The sequence below is a fragment of the Mauremys mutica genome, chromosome 1 (genome assembly GCF_020497125.1).
Source record: "Mauremys mutica isolate MM-2020 ecotype Southern chromosome 1, ASM2049712v1, whole genome shotgun sequence".
Lineage (NCBI taxonomy): Eukaryota > Metazoa > Chordata > Testudines > Geoemydidae > Mauremys > Mauremys mutica.
The window spans coordinates 58421736-58443706 of NC_059072.1; the positions used below are offsets into that span (position 1 = coordinate 58421736).

Below are 21971 nucleotides of genomic sequence, written 5' to 3' on the forward strand. Positions count from 1 at the left end.
TGTTCAACTGCTAACTTGATAGTGTTAAAATGTATTATAACTACGTATTTATATAACATCAACTTCAGGCTGAGGCTTTTTAAGTAAAAATGTAGGTGCTAAAATATAAAAGCATTGTTCCTAACTCTAGGCCCCAAGCCTACCATCAGCTTTGCATGAATGCACACTTGTGTCAATGCAGAGCTTCACTGAGGACCAGGGGCCGACTGAAGAATAGGTAAGGTCAATTCTTCTTTAAAATGCACATCAGTTAAATTTTTTTACAAGAAAGTCCTGAATTAGGATTGGCTGGAAATGGGCATTAAGCATCCATAAGTTTACTTCCTCAGAACTCAACAATGCTAAGATATGGAGTAATGTAAACTGGCTAGCATGGACATGTGTGATAAATTACTGCATCTGATTGGCTGTAGCATAAATTTGGAAGAAATAATTACTGACTAATGAGAATTCAATCAGACTGCATGAGAAGATCTTTGCTACATGATACAGTCCTTATTCCTGCAGCCAGATCCTGCAGGGCAGATCCTTGCACCCACCTAGAGTCAATGGGACGCCAGGAGACGTAAAGGTGAGCACTGACAGATACAGGTACAGGACTGGAGCCTCACTCATGAAGATGTTTTTGGTGTTCTGCAACACTTGAATTCATTACCATGATAGAAATGTTTCCAAATATTTCTGGTGATTGATATTTCATAAAATTTCACTTCATTTCAAGGAATACCAAGATTTATGGTCTCTTAAGGTAAATACTGACAAAGGTAAACCTCAGGTCAATAATCCCGATGTATGTTTTATCATCAATGTCTGCTTTTAATGATCTGATAATTGCTACTGGGTTAACTGTGGAAGTGTGTGACAATTGTTTTTAAAAGTAAAGTTAAGAGCCTTACTCTTTAAGTTCACTGTATATTGGTAGCACCTCAGGGTGGCATACGAATGCAAATGCCAGGATAGGTATTGTATAGGCAGTCTGAAAAACAAAGGTGTTTAATATTAGTATTCACTACTGAATCATCTGAATTTATCGTGTTTGGCAGCAGTTTAGTTGTGGAGTTAATGGCTATAGACAGATTCTGTGGAATCTCCCTTACCTGTGAGTTAAATACAAAATATTTGGGTTGGCACATGTCATCACTATGGGCTTCATATTCCACTCCACTTGTGTGTAGGGTGTCTTTTGCCTCCTCAAAACCCGTGGTGTGCCCAGGTGTATTGTCCATCATGAAATTCACTCTGGAATTAACAGACTCATTTGGTAACATCACTAAGTGCATCGGAACTGAGTTGTTGTAGGTCCAGTTTCCAACACTATTTTCCAGGACAGGGAGAGGGCAAGGTATTTGGGATTTCTTGTAGATTACCTAGAATAAGAATAGAAAATGTCAACACAAGTCTATAGCTTTGAAAAGGTGGCTTCTATTTACATCCTTGACTGAAAACATTAGTGGCTGAAAACTTAATGTTTTAAGGTGGCAAGTTGTGATTACTGCCCCTGCTTGGCTAGGAATTGAGCATATCCTATTAGTTTTGTTACTCTGCCTCCACCTTGCTTTTTGTCTCACCCCCCTGTTATGTTTTGCTTTTTAGATTGTAAGCTCTTTGGGATAGCGACTGTCATATACAGTGCCTAGCGCTATAGGGTTTTGACCAGGCTGGCCTCTAAACGCTAGTAATAATAACTAAGTACAGAGAAGACATCTAACATTTCTTAATTATTTACAGATTCTGTATTTCCTACTTTTGGTTATAGCTACTGATATATTTCATATAGTCACATACCACAGTGAGAAAGAAAACCATGCAGGTAAGTGAAAATCCACTCGTATAACCAAGGTAACCTTCAAAGAAAGAATAAAAAAAAAACATGCAGTTAAACCACACATAAATTCAGATGACTAATCAAGATAAGAAACAAAATAATATATTTTAAGTAAGGAAATAGTTTTACCTAAATTTTTTAGAAGGGAAAGTGGAAGAATAATTCCAACTGACACAAATATAACGAGGTAGTTACCATTCAGGTACCAGTCTCTAAAGAGGGAAAAAACAAATCAAACCAATATTAATCATTTCTGCCAAGGTTAACTAGAATATTTTCATTGAAGTCATAGGTTGTGCAAAACAGACATACCCAGAATTCTCTTCAAGATGCAGAAATGCTCGGATTACTTCAGGAAGTTCATATTTAATAATAAAGAGGTAGCTTGACATTGCTGAAAAAACAAACATATCAGCTAAGTAAAGTAGAATAATATAGTCCCAATGCAGGGTCATTACTATTAACATTCTTTAAAAAAATAAGAGAAACAACAAACTATATATTATTTTGAAAATGCAATATATACATTGATTTTAGTCAAACTTGCTTAACTCTATGAACATGTAGATGAAATGAACTACAGAGTCCAGTTTTCAGAATTGGGTGTCTAAGTTATGGTACCTAGACAGTTTTGTATTTTGGTGCTCAAATCACCATTTACGTACCATAATTGGCAGTGCGAATACACAGATGATAACTTGACAGTGCTCCCTATTAATAAGGTAAGAGCCATATTCTGAACTAAAAGTAGCTTTCAGCCTTAGAATGTGATATAGTTATTATTGAATTAACAGTGCACTCGAGTTGCTGTTATTCTGAAATATACATTCTTACCCTATCTCTTTGTTTGCTATGTAAATCCTGCTGCTCTGATGGCCTATTTTCCTTAGAACTCTCCATCTATTACTCATAATAAACTTGGCTGCCTCAACTTCTGACTCCCCTCTTCCCAAACTGTCTAGCTACTTAACCTTTGTTTTCCCTGTGTTACATTTCTCTCTCATCAGCTAAGTATTATTCCTTGTCTAGTTAAACTGTATTTGATATCTGGGCTTCAGAAAGGAAGGACAGAACCTGAGACATGCATGTTTGTAATGCACTCATAGATGGGTCTTTGAAGAGTCATAGTAGCCAATCAGAAGAGAAGGACTGATTGTGCAATTCTCTCTGTTTTGAATGGCTACTATTTTAGTATAATTATTATTAAATTGCTATACGATTGACAGATTCTTTTGCTCTGGATGGCTGATTGTGCTTGGCAGCCAGATTATAGAGGTTTCCAAACAGTGCAAAGTTTTAAAACACTGAGACCATACACATTTACATTTCATTTCCAGTGAGCTAAGGCCAATCCTGCAACTTTTACTCACATGGGAAATAACTTGGGACTGTTATACATGTAATGGGATGTCTCATGTGAGTAAAGTCTACTTGTGTGAATGATGGTTGCAGGATCAAGCTCTTAGGGAGTGGGAGCTAAGGGTGCTCAACATCTCACAGGATCAGGCCCAAAATAAAATGTGATGTCAAGAGATAACTGAGCTGGAAAATCAATTGCTGAGCACCTTTCTCCTATTTTTTTCTGTTACTGTGAAAACTAATGTGTCTGCCTTTTTTTGCTATGCACATCACTGGGAACCATATACTCCACTGTGCTCAATCCATGATGGCATCCACATCAGTCTGAGGACATGTGCTACCAAGGGAGACCAGTGTTTATTTTCATTATGGAGAAAAATATTAAGCTTTAAAATATTTGTTTATAAGAACATTTTGCCCTTACCACCAATATTCTGCATTATAATTGAAAGAAAAGCACCATATTTTCCAGGCCATCCAAATGCCTTTTCACCTAGTTTTTCATATATTAGGGAGCCTAGATGCAAAAAGAAAACATGGTGGGCTGTAAATATGCACATTGTTAAACACAGTTAAAGGAGAAATATGTGCATGCAACATGAACATGGAGTTAACCAACAGTGTCCTCATACCTCCTTCTTTTGAGGTCTTCAGTAAAAGGTGAACTGAATAGAGTGATAATATTGCTATACTGAACAGTAGGATTCTGTAAGGAATAACAGAAATTAGAATCTTGAAGCTGACAACAGAGATAATAAATTGACTTAATAGAACAGATATTGAGTTGCTCTCCATCAGTTTAACATGTACATTGTCCCCAAACCAGTTTGAGTACTGGAGTCATTGGCCATAAGGCAGAGGTAAGCTTAGGCTGTAATTTATTTATAAACCCTCTGGCGACTTGAACATGCATGTTACACCATCTTAGCTTGCCTCTAGAGACTTCCTTAGACTCACTGAGGCTCTGATTCTGCATTGTCCCGCTAAGGCAGATTCCTGCACCCACACAGAGCCCCTGTGAAGTTAACTGGGCTCCGCATAAGCGGACCTTCCAGCATCCAAGGCCTTAGACTCCCACCCATTTACTGACATGTAACTTAACCCTGTCTCCTTACCCAGCACCTCTGAACCATCTGAAAAACCGTAACAACTTCAATGGGAGCCGTTGGCTACCCCCTATGTTTGAAAATCAGAGCATTTGCTTGCTTATGAACCATGGAGCCTGAGCTTTGGAGCTCGTATTTGACACTATAGATATATAGAGAGATCTCATGTAATGATCAGGGATAGCAAAGACCACTGTATGACACTGGAAATCTTGCTTTCTGAAAGCATACAGCACTAGCTTCTAACCCTGGCTGACAGACTGTGAGATACTGATTCTTGAATTCATATCATTCTGACTACCCTCAAGCTTCCTCCACATACTATTTCAATTTTACATGATTTCAATGGCTGGTATTTTGAGAACTACTGATGCAAGAAACTAATGCTTTATGTAACTTTTTCAGGGCAAATATCTACCAGCAAATATCTCCAACAGCTGGTGATGGGATACTAGATGCGGAGGGCTCTGGGTTACTACAGAGAATTCTTTCCCAGGTGTCATTCTAGTGGGTCTTGCCCACATGCTCAGGGTTTAACCGATCGCCATATTTGGGATCTGGAAGGAATTTCCCCCTGGGTCTGATTGGAAGAGATCCTGGGGTTTTTCATCTTCTTCTGCAGCATGAGGCACTGGTCACTTGTAGGTTTAAACTAGTGTAAATGGTGGATTCTCTTGAAATGATCATTTGAGAACTTCAGTCACTCAGCCAAGATTATGGGTTTATTACAGGAGTGGGTGGGTGAGGTTCTGTAGCCTGTAATGTGCAGGAGGTCAGTCTATGAGTCACTATATTCTGGGCAGCATACTGTTCACCACCTTGCCTTCAGCCTGTGAAAAGCTCCTATAAACACTGCATGACTGAGTTGTATATATTTTGGGGGAGATATTCTGGGGTACTCTATGTAGCTACTCTTCTATTAACCAGAAGATTTGGGTGAAAAATCCACACGGGAGTTAATGCTGATTATTGCAGCATTAAGATACCAATCCATGGCCTTCTACCCCATGCAGAAAGGTACGTAAGGAATCGAAGGATAGCAAGGCTCCTGAATTAGCTATAGTACAAGAGAAAAGAGGGACTGGGGTCAGTGTAAAGGTGCTGGTCCACCATGCAGGTCCTTAGGATCCATGTGGGGTTGGGACCTGAGTTTCTTGTGGATTTTGCAGAGCTGTGGAATTTCAAGGCCACATCCCCTTTCTCCTCCATGCAGCTGCAAACCATTCCCCTATGTGGGGAGAATGCAGGGAGGGCACTACAGGGTTACACTTTCTGAACTTTAGGAACATTTCTCCCCTCCTGTGGAAAATCTCACTGAAAGGGAGCATTCGGGCCATCTCTGAACAATACATTAGTGACAGTAAATATAACCTGAATTAGGATTAGTACAGTAGTTTTCATTTGGCAAATTGAATTTTTCAATCCTTTTGAAAGCTAAAGTCACAATCTATAAGTACAGGATCATGTATAGCAAGTAGATGCCTGACACCGAAGTAATGATATCCTCCACAAACTAGTCTGCTTTTAAATGAGACTCTCCCGCACAAGAAGGGAGAATGTTCTCATCCCCAAAGTATGAAACTATGATAGGACAGAAAGTGAGCTGCTGGGTGGAGAAAGGGATTTATGTTTGTTTTTTATTAGATGGCACTATTTAAACATTATCCCAGTCTAAGGGTGACAATTTTTATTTCTGCCAAAGCTAACGTGACTGGCTCATAATAGTGTTTATGTTAAATTTAAGATTTGATAGCCATAGTTTTGAATGTGTGGAACCCTAACAGTTAGGATTTAGAAGATGTAGTAGAATTTTTTTAGCCAGGGCTAATATACAATGGAATAGAGATACTTCATAGCCAGGTTGGTTATTACTGAACACCCTAAGGAAGAAGAGTTTTTGAACTCTAAAGAGTTTTTTAAAAAGCCTTTCAAAGTTTCTTGGCTCTAGAGCACTCCCTTTTAAAACCAGTTTCCATTTCTGCTCTCACTAAGACATTTAACTACCTGATTTGTAGGTGCTGTCAGGTAGTTAGCTGTCAAAGTAGTAGCATCTGCCCTCATAATTAATTTCAGGCAAAAACTCTGCATCCAAAAATAGGAGATGCCATTCTCTCTTGGGAGCTAAGTATACAGTTTCAGAGCCTGCTGCAGTTTTTGTTACACAACTTTCAAAAGTCAATAGGAATCTCACAGAGAAAACTCTGCAAGCTGATCTGAAGGTTTACTTTTTTCCAGTAATGTAAAGCAATCACCCACACTGCATTCTACGCTTCCTACTAAACAAAGGAGGATTAACATTAAGGCCCACATAAACAACCAGATTATAAAACTAAAGCCACTTGCTAAAGTTGGACAACTTTTAAATGTTGTCTCTCAACCTGATAGGGGTAGCCGGGGATGTCTGCACATAGATGTCTGTTGGTGTCTATCAAAGCATATGCTGTGTACATACCGTATGTCAGCGACATGCCATTTCTGTCTTCAGTGGTTCAGACAGACTTTAGAGAGAGTGGCTGACATTAAATATTGGTAAATCTGTAACCATATTTGCATTAAGCCCCCACTTTCTGTTTCAGGGCTAGAGTTATATGGGCACAAAGTATTCTTCCTCCGTCTCTACAAAGTTATAATTATAAACATATAAATAAATGTATACTTTACTGCTTGTGTGGAATTGCCTGTACTGAAATAGTGGGAATGCTGTTGTTATTTTAGGAGAAAGAAGTATACTGTCCTTCCAATTTGGTTTTTGACTAGACAGTATAAATTCCCAGCAATGAATCTAATACAAAACACAGCTGACATTAGGATGGTTTATCATCATTAGACAGAGTCTTGCAATACTGTTAAACAATTTTCATTACTGGAGACCTTAAAAATCTCTTTATCTATAAAATGTTATTCTTCACTTAAGCATTTTTCTCTAATCACAGAAACACTGATGCTAGCTCACTAATTATATTCTCCCCACTTTTCTGAGCCACTTTTTGAATACTTACACAAAAAGTATAATTCCTGTGTTGGCCATGGCATATGACAGCCCTAAGATGCCACTCCCCATGATGGCATTGCTCAGGTTAAATGCTGACATTCCAAAGGAAGTAGTTCCTGGATTCTATTGAAAACAACAAAAAACATGGTAGTTAAGTTGTGGCTTAATGAGTGCAGTGTAAAACTGTGCTTTTTCAAGTTGCTGGCTTTCCCTTTCTCTGTTCTGTTGAGTACTATGGATGTTGTCTTACCACACTGCCCTGATCCTACCAACATTTTTTACCACAGAACTAGTACTTACCATTTATTACTTGTATTACCAGAGTGCCTAGGATCCCTAGCTACCTCAGAGGGCTTACAAGAATAGTACTATTATGAGAATTCCCGTCACTTCAAGTACTGTCACATTAGTATGTGTTTGCAGCATCAACACAATAGCTTTTTTTTGTTCAAATGGGGTATAGAGTTACCACATACTAAAAACCGATCAAAATAAAACTGCCAGCAATGACTACAGTTACCCCGTGTCACTAAGAACCATAAATGTCATCTTTTTTGGTCATAACAGGCCTGAATAAAGAAAAACACCAACATATAAAAATGGAAAAAACTAGCTCTTTGGGCTGTATTCTCATTTACACCAGTGGAGTAACTTCACTGTGCAGTGAATGACTTGGTATTGTTATTAAATATTTATACTATAGTAGGGTTCAGGTTGTTTTATAGACCACAAACCCACATGAAGGAACCCACATGAAGGAAGAATCCTGCCCCCAGAAGTTTACGATACAAGGTCCTGATCCTGTAAAAACTTGGGCTTAGATTCACAAAAGTATTTAGGAGGCTAAACCCCAGATTTAGGCACCTAAGTCTGGGTTTAGCCACCTAAAATCCAGTTTTAGGCTCCACTGTGATTCACAAAGCTCCCACTGAACTCCCTTGGCACCCATGTTGCTCCAGTAAAAGTTCCTGAGTCATCTGTCTTTGGGCATTTGCACTGCAGCCTCCCTCTAGCTGTCCTGTGCCTGTCTCCCAGAATGATTCACAAAGCAGGGAAAGATAAGCATTGCCTGGATAAGTCATGTTCAGGGATTGATCTGGGATCAGGCCTCTCAAGTGAGTTCACACAAACAGCTGGGACCTCTCTCTCTAGCTTTTAGACCAGTAATTAGGGTATTCACCTAGGACAGGGATCGGCAACCTTTGGCATGCGGCCCGTCAGAGAAAGTCCCTAGTGGGCCAGGCCAGTTTGTTTACCTGCCGCATCCGCAGGTTTGGCTGATTGCAGCTCCCACTGGCTGTGATTTGCCGTACCAGGCCAATGGGGGCTGTGGGAAGCAGTGCAGACCAAGAGATGTGCTGGCCGCCCTTTCCGCTGCAATCAGCCGAACCTGCAGACGCGACAGGTAAACAAACTGGCCCGGCCTGCCAGGGGCTTTCCCTGACGGGCCGTGTGCCAAAGGTTGCCGATCCCTGTCCTAGGATGTGGGAGACTCCAGGGGGAAAAGGGATTTGTCACCTCTTGGGTGAGTGTTCTAACCACTGGGCTATAGGATATCCTGATGTAGGGCTCCCTCAGTCTCTCCTGTTGAAGCTGTTCCACTCTGAATAAATGATTAGAGTCAGTGGAGCAGGGGACTGGATCCAGGGTCTACACACATTGTGGGGTGAGTGCTCTGACCACCAGGCTAAAGAGTCATTCTCACTCGCTCGCTCTCTCTACTCTACCTCCACCTCAATGACTCTTTAATTTTTTATCCACATTGGAATAGGTTCAACGGGAGAGACTGAGGGTGTCCCACATCAGAATATCTCATAGCCCAATGAAGGTGATCCCTCCTCCGCGCTCCAGCTTCTTACGAAAACAGGACAGGCGCCTGACTCCAAAGAGGGTTCCCCAGCTCTGAATCACTAGCAGAGAAGGGCCTCCCTGCAGTCTGGATTTAGGCACCTATCTCTGTGAGAGAGGCTGGACTTAGTGCACACCTTTCTGATCAGCATATCCCATTGGCTAGCTTAGATGGCTCCCTGTCTACCATGCTGGATTTTGTGAATCACAGTCTAAGAGCCTAACTCAGTCTTTCTGGATTGCAGTGTGTTCCTGTGATTTTTTAGATGCCTAAAATATAAGTGCTGTGTTCAGCGTCACAATGCCTAACTCCTTTTGTGCATCCAGGCCTTAGACACATTCTTAACTTTGCACATGGGAGAAGTCCTTTAGAGTTCAGTGGGACTATTTGTGTGTAAAGCTAAGCAGGTAAACACTTGCATGATTGGGGCCTAAGACTGGTGTAAATAAGATCACATCTGGCCCCACTGTTTTAAGCTGATCACATTAAAGTCTGGCTGTAAACTGAAATGTGACTAAAATTGGCACTGCTGGGTGCATGTTTATTTGCTTCATCTACAGATTACAAGATTTTTTTCTAACTACCTGAAAGCTTGAACCTTGGATTTAAAATTCAAGCTCCTCTACCATTAGCAGTAATAGCTATTCTGTGGGCCAAACAGTACCCTCAGAGTAACACCTGTGTAAGTCAATGTAAAGCTAATAGTTGTAACTGGAACAATGGGCTGGCACTGAGTTACTGAGGGCAGCATTTAATCAAAGGAACCTTTACTATTGGGGCTGGCAGGGAAGAAAGACCCCAGCTTAATTATCAGATGCTAGAGTGAGTTTGCAGGGCTGACAGTTGGAAAGAAAATGCCTATTTACATGTAAACAGAGCATATTGTATCTAACAATCATTGAGACACAAGCCATGTTGAACCTTGTGATGCCATGTTTATAGTCAGAGTAGAGCCATGACTTCATACTTTAAATGATCCAGGCAGCCAAATTGTAACCACTCTACTAAGGCAGGAATAAACAGAATATGCTGGTTAGATTCTTTGGTGAGTTTTGCAGTAACATTGTTTAGTAGATTGTCCCTACTTTCCAATATTCCTGTTTCTAATACTTAAAAACTAATAATAAACTTACATATTCTTCCTGATAGTCTGCCAATTTCTTTTTGCCCAGAAATCCATTTGGAAGGAACTTCTGACTTTCTGCATCATCGTTAGCAAATTGACTGAACACAAAGAAATAGCAAAATCAGAAAACAATAAAGTTTACTACACACAAGAGACTAATGGTCCAATTCAATGCTCACTGGAACCAATGGAAAGACTCCAACTGCATCAGTCAGGCCCTATATTCAAAACTCCTTACTCAATTTTATTCAGTGTTTCCTCTAGCAAAACTCCCACAGATGTCAATGGGAGTTTTACTGAAGGAAGCACTGCATTAAAACTGAATGAGACACTCAGGATTGGGCCTACAAACTTTGTTTAGTTTTAAAGAAGTCTAAACCACACATGGCAGATTCATAGCTTTCAATACATCTTCCAACTTCTGTCAACAGTGCTGCCTTCCTTAGCAGCATTTTCCTTCCCAATATCACACATCCTGTTCATTTTATTTACATTCTTGCAGGCTACCCCTTATCCTTTATCTCAGAAGCCCTGTATACCAAGTATCCAACTCTCCATTTCTAATCTCTGCTCAAAACACATTTCTGTGAACCTTATCACTGTTAACTCCGCCCCGGAAGAATTACTATTATTTACTCATATAAAATAAAACCACTTCCCACCAACAAAAAGGCCTATTGCACCACAATGTGATAATTCCAACTACTGGTCACTCAGTGCTTTATGTACCATATCTGAACTCTTATGTATTATTTGTCTTTAGACCTTGATCCTGTACTCAGATCTGCTAGCATGGAACCCCTAAAACATTCTGGAGGTGCAGGGATCAACACTAGCAGATTTAATTGCAAGACCAGGGCCTTAAAATGGAAGATATTGATATGAATCTAAATGGAACTACAGGATCCAAGCACACCTGGGGAATATTTGAGTTGACTTTCCAGGTAAACCTTATCTTTACAGAGGATCAGTGTGAAATCCTAATTCTCCCCTGATTGCCAAAGTTTGGATCCAGACCTGAACTTTGGCTCCTGGCTGTGTTTAGGGGCACTGAAGAAATATCATATTATTTTAAGAGTTAAATTGAATTCTGGAGCCATGTGTGTCATCTAAGAGCAATGGCCAGGATTTTCAAATGTGGGTTCCCAAAGTTATGCTCCTAACTCCATATTTAGGCACTTAATGATGCGGCCTGGTTTTCAGTGTTGCTCGGAACCCTCCTGTTCCTATTGATTTTTACTGAAGTTTTGCCTCAGTAAAGCCGGACTTAAAATTGTGATGTTTCTTAACAGTCAATATTAACTTTAGCTCAGAGAATCATTGGATTTCTATTTGATTTCTTGGTCTTAACGGAGACATTCTCCAGAAATTTTTCTATTAATGAGTAAAGTACAAGAAGAAATAAACTGCTTCTCTGTATAAAACTTTCACATTGGAATTGCATGTTTAAAAGGCCATTGCTTAGTCTTGAAATTAGTTTGAAGACTACGGGTTTTAAAACTAAGAGACCTCTGATCATGTAAATTGCAAACAAACAATTCTGAGTGAAAGAACCCTGCAAATGCCTTTATAAATATACAGGTATTATGAGAACTGAATGTTTATGCTATTGGACAGCTTGTGTTCAGAGTCATGAACTGGAGAGTCAGTGATGGCAAATCTCAGCACAGATTTTACCAATGCACCTCATTATTGACCTGGAATATCTCAGCTATTCTACCCACGATGATAATCATGTCAAAGAGTGCAGTGATTTTGTGATTTGGGGAATAGCCGCTAAACAATCAGACTAGTTTTAATTTGTGATCTAATCTGAATTTAATTTCAGGATGCCGTAAGTGAAAGTCTGGTGCATCTGTTAGTCTTTGATTACCTCTTTTTGGTCTGAACATAAAGCCCTCTTTATTTAAGTACATACCTGCTAATAGTAGCCTTTTCTGGATCTATTATATCAGTGTAGCTGTCTTCAATGCTTTCTCCGCTATTGCTCTCCTCATCAAGTTTGATGTTGACATTTTGCAGTTCCATGCGATCCATTTGAGTGGTCAGCGCTTTCTAGCTTCTACAGTGTAAACAATACTGTACCTTCTGCTTACAGGTTCTCTCCACCATGTGTTAACTTTCAGAACACTCTGTTCTGCAAACAGATCACAAAATAACTCATTAGAATTTTCCTCAAATTAGATAAATGAGTGTGATTCACTCTGTTTGTGTTTGTTCTTTGTAATAACATTAAGAGAGGCAACTGCTGCAGATTGGGAAAATTCTGGATAAAAAGAAGCACAATACTCTTTTTTTATACAACATCTTTCCACTCGGAATTTCTCAAAATGTAAGAAGTCAGACCTGCACAATAGATTTCCAACCTCTTCTAGAATAATAATAAATCACAGGTATATATAGTCTCTCTATAAATAACTATCACTGTAAACAGATTTAACGTAAAATCTGGCAACAATTAATTTGTTAAATTCTTTCTCTTTAATTGATACCCTGGATAACCATTAATATGCACCCTTAACCTGAGATTAAATACATCAGGGTTGGGTTGTTGATAAGGAAATGCTATATATAAACTTTACTGACCATTGTATGAAGATTATTTTTCTGAAGGAAACACTTGGCGTCTTGAAACATATATTGCTAGATAAGTATGGCTACATGTTAAAAATAATCAAGCTGCTGCTGGCTGCACTATGCACTTCACCCTATCATATCTCAGTTTAATACTTGTCCATCAAAACTTTTAGATAGTTTATATAATTTAAAACTCTCTATCAAACAAAATTATTACTTATTTACACAGTTTAATATGCCTTTACTCTCACAAGAGGGGGTCTGGATAAATAATAATAAACTGGATAAATAATCATCTTTTTATATGGCCCAATATAAACCATATACTTTATAATATATATAGTATGATGATTTGTCTTTGGCATTAACATAAGTTGATCCTTACAATCTTAGTTTACAGATACACTTTTACATCTGTTTACTCATTCCCATGTTTGATAATAAACCACTAATATTATGCAGTTGTACAGCATTTTTTTCCTTCCGAAAGTACTTTACCAAAATGACTTAATAATAGTACCCCCATTTCACAGATGGAGAAACAAAGGCATAGAGAGATGAAGTGACTTGCCGCAAGTCATATAGCTGGTTACTGAACTATGGACCCCTGACTCTTTATCTTTGTGCCTCCCAGTATAACACATTAAAAGAATCCACCATATATTTCCTGAGTTATGTACCAGAAAATAAAATACTGTATTCTTAATGCTATAAATGCCTAGAAACATTGCAGGATAAAAATTAGTATTAAAAAACCCAGTGCAAGCAAAATTCTGTTTTTGCTTTACTCTAGCCCTATGCCTTCAATTACTTATTTAAAATTCTCCAGTTTTTGCATTCATGAATGTTAGTTCCTCACTTAATTACCAAACTTTCACTAGTCTATATAGCCACTAATATGCCATTCCTAATATCTGCAGTCTCAAACTTATTTTTAGCAGCGCAACATTAAAGTGTGTGTGTAAAATATAAATGTAAACTTTAAACACCAACACTGGAGGCTAAAACTGACCTTGTGTCAAAAACTACAATAAATTTTCTTACTCTAGTAACATTTATTTTTATCTAATAATTGAACTGTAAAAGAATATCAAGGTGTTTTTGCCAGTTTCCTACCAGAGATAGCTGCTCTGTTTATTCCTTTCTGCTGCCACTCCAGGACTTAGACTGAGACTGATTACTGAATCTGGCATTAGGTCAGAGATAGCTAGGCAGGCTTACATTCCAAGGGTCTGATTTTGCCCAATGAGGACATTAATAACTCCAGCTGAAGTAATGAAAAGAACTGGGTCCTTGCTGAGACAATGGTAAACTCATTCATAGCATTATCTCTAAAACCAAACGTTTTTGTGTTCCAAGAAACAGATTCATATAGTATCCAGATGCTTATTTTAAAACTATATCTAAGAAAATCAGACAAATCAGGCAATCGAACACACAGCCTGCCAGTGATGAAGAAAATCTCTGTTGTGAACACTAATAAATGCTCGCTTTAGAAATATTCTTCCAATTGTATCAGCACTGCTATACTGACATTTTTAGTGTTGAGGAACAAAGAGAACAGTGTAGCAGAAACATTACCATGGATTAATTTACAGAGAGATTAGGCTAAGAGAGAAATTCTGTACTGCACAGTCTGTACTATATTTGGAAAGGAAAGAAGAATATGACAGAAAAATATGTATTAGGGTGTAGGTATTATTTTAAAGGCTGATCCTTCAAACACTTACTTAAGTGACTCATTTTACTTCTTGTCTTAAGGACTATAAAATTACTCATGTGTGGAACTGTTTTCAAGATCAGGTGCTTGGTACTGAATCATCAGTAATTTTAGGTCCCAATCCTGTAAACACTTACTAATGAGTGTAGTGCTTATTACCACAAGTAGTTCCCTTGATCTCCATCAGTGTTTGGAGGATTGGGACCTTCATTTGTTGAAATCCTTCTCTCCAGGTCACCAGTCTTGCAAACTCTTGCAGACACATGAGCAACTTTGGTTATGTGAGCAGGGCCATCCCTAGCTATTCTGGGCCCCTATGCACGCCCCCCTGCAGGGGGAGGGGTGTAGGGCCCCAGGCCTCTTCAGGGAGGAGCGGGGGGAGGGGCGGGCTCCAGGCCTCCTGGGGCGGGGGGGAAGAGGGAAGAGACTGACTTGGAGGGCAGGGAGGACCCACCCCCAGCACTCACCAGTGGTGTGGCTGAGGCCGGGTCGCTGCACTCCCGCTGCTGGTGAGTGCAGTGCCCCGGCCCTGCTGCAGAGCTCAGGGGAGCGGAGGTGGGGCTGGGCAGGGGCTGGAAATTTCCTGGTGCCCTATGCAGCTGTGTACTTTGTGTATGGGTAAGGACGGCCCTGCATGTGAGTAGTTCCAGACTCCATGGGAATATGCACATGCCCAAAGCTACTCTCGTGCTTAAGGGCTTGCAGGATCAGGTCATAACTGAAGACTAGCACATTGCTGCACCTCAATTCCACGATCATTTATTTGGAAAAATTTTAATCGGTCACTCTGTCAGGATAGTGTTCCTTACTCTGAACACTTCTCAGACCTAATGAAATCTTAAATTGTAGTTTGCAGTACTGTTGTAGCTGTGTTGGTCCCAGGATAGGAGAGAGACATGGCGGGTGAGGTAATATCTTTTATTGGAGCAGTTTCTGTTGATGGAAGAGACAAGCTTTAGAGCTTTACAGAGCTGAAGAAGAGATTTGTGTAGCTCGACAACTTGTCTCTTTCCCCAAAAGAAGTTGGTCTAATAAAAAATATTACTTCACTCACCTTTTCTCTCTGAAATTGTATACATTTTTATTTAATTAAAAAGACTACTAATTAATATGCATATATATTTTGTTCAGATATTGCTACCATGTATTGTGCAGATTACAGACTTTTTACAATCCAATCCTTAGGTCCCAGTCCTGCAAATATGTATATGTAACTTTACGCATATGAGAAATTTTGTTGAAATCACTGGGACTACTCATGTAAGTAAACTTGGACACTTGCATAAGTATTTGCAGAATCTGTGTCTATATTATTTATTCACATAATTGGAAGCTCGTTTTTTTTCCAGAAATTTATAAATATTTCCAAGGCATATTTTATGCAAGGCAGTGAATGCATTGAAATGTTAGTTAATCTTACCCAAATCTGTGTGGAATCAGTTATTTATTGTGCAAACTTCTGAAATATGATCACCTCAGACAAGTAACTACAGGCAAACCTATTTTTAACTTGTATCTAGGGTGGAAAAAAATCCTGCGTGTTCAAAATCTCTGATGTACTTCATCTTCAAAAGAATCTATTCACATAAAATACACTGTTCACATAAAATTCCAATCTTCCAATAGCTGGCCTATATATCAAAGATGTAATACAGATTTCACATGCTCGGTTGCCAGCCACCACTGGGTATTGCTATTGCTACCCTAAGAAGTACAAGCTACAATGTTTGGAAACAGTCTCTTTTCCCCACAAAGCAATTCTAAAGGCACAAACATAAAAAAAGGGAAGAACTGCAAATGCTATGCTAAATGGCAATATTATACACCAGCTCCTTTTTCTATTTTAGACCACTACTATTTTTTCCCTTAGGTATACATGTCAGAAAAGTCTAATAGCTTAACTGTGTTCCTTAAATTCAGCTATAACATGCCTAGGCTTTCGCTGCTTCTTGTGGAACAAGAAGGCAGGCTGAAACAAAAGGATGACTTTTTCTTTTAAGATATTACATTAAAATGAAAATATTGGATGCACAAAGCATTACCCCTCTAAAACAATATTTCTCTCAAAACCTAGGGCTATGTTCATCTGCTTTGCTTTAGAATAGAACATAATTTTGTAAAAGGGAGTCAGAAAATGTGTTCAAATAACTGTTTTTTATAGGTAATGAAATAATGAAGAAAAACATGAACTTGTTTTTCCATTTTATTTCATAGCAATTTTGATTTACTTTCTGCGCTGCATCTAGGATTCTGAATAAGTTGAGGTTTATCAATTAGGTTTATCTGTGACCCTGCCTTATTTGCCTAACAGTTGCATTTTCAAGCATTTTGCAAAGGCTGGTATTTTTATGTCCTATCACTGTTTATGGATCTGTAGATTTTCCTGACTCTTAGTCTCAATGACAATGCTTTTAAAGGATTAATGTTGTTTTTAAAGCAATTTGAAGACAAAAAGTGCCATAATTGCTACCTTAAAGTAAACACACAATTAAAACAATTTATTTTCATATTCATTTACTTACTTGGATGTTAGCCAGGTAAACCAAGAGTCTTGATAAATATTCTCAGTAGTTAACCAGAGGCCCTAAAAGAACACAAGCATATCATTCCTAATTATCTGGTCAACTTTAGAAACCTCCTGCTATTTCATTTCTTTCTTAGATTTTGATTTTCTGTCCAAAAAAAGGGGACTGAATTTCATGCCTGATGTAAAAACCAATACACCTGCTAATGCCAATTACAACTACGGTATAGCAAATCTTAACTGCCAGTTCTTCACACTTCATTTAAATTTACAAATGAATTACATTTGCACAAAGTTATTTCTCAAATTCTTCAGTTTAAAATGTGTTAAGTGGAAGAAATATACAATAAAATGAAGAGACATTGTAAAGTTACATTTTTAAGTTTACCTCCAAATCAAACACGTAATCTTGCTTGCTTGCTTGCTTTCTAAGCAAGTAATATCTTAACTTGCACCTGTAATAGAAAGTTGGCTCATATGAGACCTTGTGCAGCTGGACAATCATTTAAAGACAAATGGGAGTGTATCGGATGAACCAATCAGCAACAACGATACCCCAACACCTCCCTTTGTCAAACTTGCGTCAGCTCTTTTAAAAAAAAAAGGTAAATCAATTTACTGGTGCAAACATCAGTCATCAGAGGTATTTGCTCTCTGAGCTTGGCGTTCTAACAAAATGCATATCTACAGAAAGTTTTACCTAGACTTGTGTCATAGCCAGGATGATGTAGATTAGTTGCTATCTTAGTTTGCTAATCTGGATGTTCAAGGAAGAGATACAATATTTGTAAACTAATTTTTCCATCAGCATCAAAGTTACAGTAACACAATTTAGTTATGAAAGTGAGTGACAGTATGGTTTAGGACCTATAGCCAGGGCTTCTGTGTTCTCATTCCCAGTCTACCACTGAATTAGGTCCAGATCATTAACTGAGTTCTACCTCGGCAGGATTGGGGCCATGGGGTGTGGTCTTTGACATATTGTTTGGCCTGTGTTTGTGGTAGTTTTCACATCTGGAAAATGGTGACTATTTACTGTAATTATTTACCTCATAGGGCTGTTGCAAGGATTCATTCTAATATATGTAGTGCACTATATATGGGAAGTGTTAAATATTTATTTATTTATTTATTTATTTATTTGAAACACGTACTTGGGGAGAAGCTACATTTCAATGTATCAGTTACATAGTTTAGGATTTGTGCTCCTTTATCTAACTGAATAATAATTATAATAATTCTTAATTAACTATATGGGCATAGTGATTAAAACACTGATTGCATGTTAGAGAAGATGCAAGTTAGGATGGTTTTTCGTTATTTTAATTTTATGCAAAGGAGTACACTCAGTTCAAATTGGCTTTGTAAATACACACACACTCACACTCACACACACAATTTTTTAATGGAGGAGAGCTAATTCATACAAATAAACATTATTGAAAACCTGTCCAAAAGAGCTTGTGTCATAAAAAAATTTAAATAGGCCCCAGTCAACTTAAAAATCACAATTCTTCCCCAAAATGTTGTAACTACTATTTTTGTAAGTAAACCCTAATATTACTGTAACTGAAAGAGATTAGAGGAAAAAAGTATTGATTTTCAGTTTGTTTACTTTGTAAACTGGGTGTAGTCAGTTTCATCATTTCCCCCTATTGTTTGTATGGTGTTTTGTGCAGCAACAGGGGAGAAAAAACATGCTTTAAACAAATGAAAATGTGATCACAAACCACACAAACTGGCAGGGGAATTCAGCGATAAATGTAGTATCAACTCAGGCACAGCTGTAAAAATTACTTTTAATTATTTTTTGACCTAACTGAAAATATATATATATATCAAGATTAGCTTTCATTTATTTTTTAAATACCAAGAACATGAGTTCTACCATTTAGTAATCTGCCATGACCTTCTATTTACAGCCAAGTTAGGCGGACTCAAAAGAGTGACTTTCTTTTCTTTCTCCCACAATCATAGTGATGCTAGCCTGCCCTTATTAATGGGTGCATTGCCATTGGATGGAGCCCCTAGAACAGCATCTGGTCACTTAACTCCAGGACCAACTCCCGGACCTACTCCTGAAAAGATGAGACAAGGTGGGTGAGGTAATACCCTTTATTGGACCAACTTCTTTTGGTAGGAGAGACAAGCTTTTGAGCTTACACAGAGCTCTTCTTCAGGTTTGTCTCTCTGGAATAAACAAACACTGCATACAACCCTGAAAAGATGTCCTTTCAGGGAAAGCTAGTCTGGTGGTCCTGGCATCAACAGTCCAAATATCCATCATAGATCTTATCTGTTCAGAGGTTTGAAGTGGGCCCTCAAACATGGAAAGGCTAGAAGATGGAGGCATCAGCTCAATTGTCTTCTGTATTTGCAAGGTTTTGTATGCAGAAAAGCTCTGTTTCTCTGGCTGAGAACCGAGTTAGTACTAGTGGTGGTAGCCAGTGCCAGTTGGTAAGCCTTAATACTTGACAGCATGTACAGTCTTCAATTGGGTGAAGGATCAGGTGGGTCATCTCAGCCAATGTTAGCAGTACTTGAAGTGAGGAATGGCTTGCAAGTGCAAGCAAAATGCCTCCCACATTCACAACTACCAGGACTTTCAGTTTATGTAGGCCAAACCTCATTAAAGGACCTCACAATAAAACCTAACAGCCATTTTTAATACGATAAAAATTTGTGCCATCATTTGAATGAACCATTGGCCAATCAAAACTTACTTTGATGACAGATGATGCTATATAATATTGATGGGATAAACCACATTGTAGTTTGAGTTTGTGGTGATCCTAATGATGTAGGAGATGTTTTCACCAAAATACAGAACAGTTTGTCCTTGTTTCCAGAACTTTGTATTTTGTTAAATGTTTAACTATTATTTCATTAGCAATTTCACAGGACAATCCACTTTCACCTATAATTTCTTTTTCTTTTTAAATTCAATTACAATATGCCCATTTGGGGCCAATGTTGCACTTCTGACTCACATGAGTAGTCCCATTGCTAAACAGCACTGCTTGTATGTGCAAGGCAAGCAACATTTGACCCAGAATAAAAATCAGTCATTAGTTACTTTAAGTAAGGTACCATTTTGATAAAGACTTAGGTTCCAAGTCTGTGGTTCTTTGCACTAGCAGTATTTCTACTGAAGTCACAGAAGGTTTCACTGGACCACAGAATTGGGCCACCGCTTTCTAACAATTGTCATCACACAAATGACCAAAATAAAACTTTAAAGAAAAAGTAAATTTTAATTTTGTATAATAATTGGTCCTGTTCATTAGTGCACTATAAGCCTGTCTGAATATTAGTACAGATGTAATAAAAGGATCTCTCACATACACACACCACCCCAAGCCACATTTAAAAAGGACTAGAATACATTTTCTCTAGAGATTGGTTCAGTCCTAGATAAATCCCATTCTATACTTTATGTCAAGAAATATACAAAGGGTGGGCCAAATCATGCATTCCTTATTGAGGAATTCAATAGTCCATTGATTTCAGTGGGAGTTTTGCCTGAGAAAGAATCACTGGACACAACAGGTCTTCTGATCTTGATCTATATAGTTATATACATAATGACCCACACAGTGAGAAGGAAATATACTTTTTTAAATGAACCCTGTTAATATTTACAATTTTGCTGAACAAAATCAAGAATACTTGCAGGGCCGGCTCTAGACCCCAGCGCGCCAAGCAGGCGCGTGGGGCGGCCCTTTCCCTGGGGGGCGGCATTTGGCTCCGGCTGAGCTCCCGCAGGCATGCCTGCGGCAGGTCAACCGGAGCCCGGGAGGAGCGGACCTGCCGCAGGCATGACTGCGGCGGGTCCCCTCTTCTCGCGGCTCCGGTTGAGCTCCCGCAGGCATGCCTGCGGCAGGTCCGCTGGTCCCGGGCTCCGGTTGACCTGCCGCAGGCATGCCTGCGGGAGCTCAACCGGAGCCGCGGGAAGAGGGGACCCGCCGCGGGACCGGGTAAGGGGCGGCGCTGCGCACGGCTGCTTGGGGCAGCCTATTTTCTAGAGCCGCCCCTGAATACTTGACAAGGTTCATTAGCTTTTTTGTAGCAGAATGACTCTCAAATATTCTGAGGGAAGCAGCAACATTGCATTTCTCACATCGAAAAAGTGAGAGACTTTGGTGGAACTCAAAGTCTACTGTAGAATATTAGTCTTTTCATCTCCACGTTTACACCAGTACCTTTATAACAGGTCTCACAAAGCAAATGTTAAAAGAAGAAATATCCAGGAATATTCCAAAGTTCATTGAGGAATGTCTACAACAGATAATATAAAACTTGGATGATTCACCTTTACTTAAGAAAGCTGGTTCTTCATATTCAGCACTAATTTCTGAATTGTGCTATTATAGTTATATTTCATATATATTAATGTATTTGCCAATAGACCTTTGGCAGTTAGCTTTCCGTTTTAAGTGGAGATATAGATGGCCTACAATATTTGTTTATGATATTACAGTGTCAATTCATTGTAATGAGCCATGATGTCACCAATTATAAGGATTTATTGTTGCTAGATTTTTCAAGCAGAAGTTAAAAGCAGATAGTGGGGACATATGTTAATAAATGCGAAATATTTAAAAGAATATTCAGAAAATAAATTGTGACTGAATGCAAAACATGTTCTTGTTTGAATGCTTCCAGTAATGGACATAAACATACTCTCTAGGCTTTACCCCAGGGCTTCTTGTTGTTCCATCCCCTAAAATAATAAAGACTACTTCAGTGAAGCCAATTTTTCAGATAACTTGTTACAAAAATATATTCTTTTCCCAACACGCTCAAGAACATCCTACATTGTTAGGATGATTATTATTGGCCCTGATCCTGCACTGAGAACTGCACAGATGCAGGGGGTCCACCCAGGGGATT

General features: G+C 38.8%; 1 protein-coding gene and 1 long non-coding RNA gene across 3 annotated transcripts in view; one reads left to right on the forward strand and one right to left on the reverse strand.

The window, feature by feature from the left end:
• Nucleotides 1–17570, reverse strand: part of SLC38A4 (solute carrier family 38 member 4) — a 30704-nt gene extending 13134 nt beyond the window's left edge. Inside the window, exons 1-12 of the mRNA XM_045032581.1 lie at nt 17467–17570; nt 17077–17138; nt 12176–12394; nt 10265–10355; nt 7290–7405; nt 3817–3890; nt 3609–3701; nt 2138–2219; nt 1955–2037; nt 1786–1844; nt 1098–1367; nt 897–976 (exon numbers count right to left, since the gene is read on the reverse strand). Coding sequence (XP_044888516.1) covers nt 897–976; nt 1098–1367; nt 1786–1844; nt 1955–2037; nt 2138–2219; nt 3609–3701; nt 3817–3890; nt 7290–7405; nt 10265–10355; nt 12176–12294 — 1067 coding nt within the window. The 5' untranslated portion in view covers nt 12295–12394; nt 17077–17138; nt 17467–17570. The remainder of the gene's footprint in view (nt 1–896; nt 977–1097; nt 1368–1785; nt 1845–1954; nt 2038–2137; nt 2220–3608; nt 3702–3816; nt 3891–7289; nt 7406–10264; nt 10356–12175; nt 12395–17076; nt 17139–17466) is intronic.
• LOC123378596 overlaps nt 8780–21971 on the forward strand; it is an 81580-nt gene continuing 68388 nt past the window's right edge. For both annotated transcript variants that reach the window (XR_006582664.1, XR_006582666.1), the window contains exons 1-2: nt 8780–11201; nt 19056–19174. This is a non-coding gene — a long non-coding RNA (uncharacterized LOC123378596). The remainder of the gene's footprint in view (nt 11202–19055; nt 19175–21971) is intronic.